The sequence below is a fragment of the Austrofundulus limnaeus genome, unplaced genomic scaffold (genome assembly GCF_001266775.1).
Source record: "Austrofundulus limnaeus strain Quisiro unplaced genomic scaffold, Austrofundulus_limnaeus-1.0 Scaffold334, whole genome shotgun sequence".
Classification (NCBI taxonomy): Eukaryota; Metazoa; Chordata; class Actinopteri; order Cyprinodontiformes; family Rivulidae; genus Austrofundulus; species Austrofundulus limnaeus.
Genome location: NW_013952736.1, coordinates 345,908 through 348,303, shown reverse-complemented (window position 1 = coordinate 348,303; position 2,396 = coordinate 345,908). Strand labels below are relative to the sequence as shown.

Sequence of the window (2,396 nt, the reverse complement as noted above, 5' to 3'; positions counted from 1 at the left end):
TGCCCTGCCCTGCGCTTCAACGCTGTTCCCTCCCCCTCCTCCTCCTCCTCCTCATCTACCCTCCCTTTCCCCTTTTCTCTTTCTCTCGTTCTCTCGCTTGTTGTTTCTCCCACATATTCCCACACTCAGCCTGTCCTCCTGTTCCTCGCTGGTCGCCCTGCTGATGCTGCAGCATCCTCCGACTGTGAGATGTTCACTCCAGCTTCCAAAGGATCCGCAGGGGAGTCGAGGTGAGGCTCTCACACGTGTTTTCTCCTGGAACAGGAGCACTACAAACATGTTTGCGCTGCTTTTCGTTGGACGCTCACAAAAGCTCGCTTGGCTGCCAAGTGACTGATTTGGAAGTGTGTGTTTGTGATTGGAGAGAGGACTGCTTGTGTTCCAGGAGTTACAGGTGATTTTCTGACACCAGTGATCTTCATCTTCTCNGTGGAGAGGAGCACCAAGCAGACTCTGCCTGGTGGCATTAATCGTATTAATCGTCAAGTGCCAAAAATAATCGATTAATGTTTTCTGACACTTAATTGCACACGATTATGCCCAACCCTACTTCCTACTCGCAAGCGCCCCCTCTGGTGAGAAACTTTTTTCAGGGATACAAACTTTTTCAGAACACCGGTAGACGGCAGCCATTACAGATGAACATGTGTTTGTTGTTGAGCGGCTCAGTCACACGCTAATGTCATTAGTTCGTCATCATTACTAAGGTGAAGGACCCCACCTTTTTTTTTCCACATCATGTTGCCTGCTTGGATCTGTTACTGTCTCGGAGGAGTGCCAGCGGTAAGTTTGTTTCAACTGCTTTTTACGACGTGGTCTCATTTCCATTCAGTTCAGTTAAAATACATRAGTAAAAATATTTATCCGAGTATACTACCCCCCAACATTATGGATGAATTTATGGATTAAATTTTACATATTATACTTGAATAAATACAGTAATTTGGCCCACCAGCAGTTGTCCTGGCTACTAGGTTGTATTCTCCTGTTTTATGTAGAAACACTATATTTCCACTTAGTCTTTTCAACCATTGGTCCAACTATATAAAGGGCTGTTGAACAGATAGTCTTAATTCATGGTATTCACTTTATCTTTGAATCATATTAAAATTAAACATAAAATGAAAGTAACTACAAGAGACATTTAGATTAGATTTTAAGCCCACATCTAGATTTGTACACTTCATAAGCCCACAAATACTCAAATTTAAATTTATGAAAAATCCCATGAGCCTTCGCTGCTCAAGTGTACRTCAAATTTTCTGCATGTCCATTAGCTGATGAAAAAAATAACAAGCAAAACATATGGGCCACTGCACTGGCTGCTAGATTAATAATAAAAAATATAAAAAGTATTTACATTTCATGTATTATACAGTATTATTGCATTTGGCCCGCAGCCCTCAGGTTGATTTTTATTTTGGCCCTCCCAGGGAAAATGTTTGGGCACCCTTGGTATAGAGTAGATATTGTAGTAATTTACCTGAATAGATTCTTAATTATTATTTTTATTGCATTAACGGAACTGTTCTTTGCAAACAATAGCTGTTKGTTGTTTGAGCAGACAGATAACTTCAGGGAGACAGGGCTGCCATCAGAAATACACAATCTGTCAGTGTTGTTTCTCACAGTGACAGCTTGTCAATATCTTGTTCTTTTTAAAAATAGAGGATGTCTTTACTTGGAGGCTTTAAGTATTCAGCTCTGTGACTGCATCATAATCATCCCATCAACCAAAATATATTTAAAAAAATAAAAAATAAATAAAATGAAAATAACTGACTCTCAACTCAGCGGTCCCAGACTAAAAGGCCGTATAAATGGTTGTTTTCAGAGAATGCAGCAGACGACTCACTTCACCTGCAGCACTCAGGCTGGGTGAAGTCAGGCTTTGTTTAAATCAGGGGTGTCCAAACGTTTTTAGTCAGGGGCAAATACAGAAAAACAAAGGGCCGGGCCACACACTAGAAGTGACATATTGATACATCAATAATGTGTATTTCTAACTCACCTATGTGAAGAACATTGCACTCAGTGGGAGCAGTGATGCTGTCCTTTGGATTGAAGGATGGCTGACATGAACTCATAGTCCAACTGTGCAAATGGTCTAATAGTGTTTGTTTGCTGTGCTGGGCAATAAGTTTAGCAACTTCATAACTCGCTGTTGTGGCATTTTCCTGTATTTTGTTAGCACGAAAAAAAACTGCTGTTGAGCTTGCAGGCTAGCTGCCACTTGCTTGACTTTCTGTGTTCGTTCGGCACCAGTGTACGAGGTGTAGCTTTGATGTTTGGTCTCATAATGCCGACAGACATTATATTCAGACATTGTATATGGTGGGGGCTGTGGCAGAGTGGTTAAATGGTAAATGGTAAATGGTACTGAACTTATAGAGCGC

General features: G+C 41.2%; 1 protein-coding gene across 2 annotated transcripts in view; it reads left to right on the top strand.

Moving 5' to 3' along the window:
- Window positions 1-41: 41 nt before the first annotated feature.
- The window catches only part of rap1gap2a (RAP1 GTPase activating protein 2a), a 170,005-nt gene continuing 167,650 nt past the window's right edge, over window positions 42-2,396 (top strand). For both annotated transcript variants that reach the window (XM_014022529.1, XM_014022527.1), the window contains exon 1: window positions 42-230. In XM_014022529.1, the coding sequence (XP_013877983.1) occupies window positions 190-230 (41 nt within the window). In that variant the 5' untranslated portion in view covers window positions 42-189. The remainder of the gene's footprint in view (window positions 231-2,396) is intronic.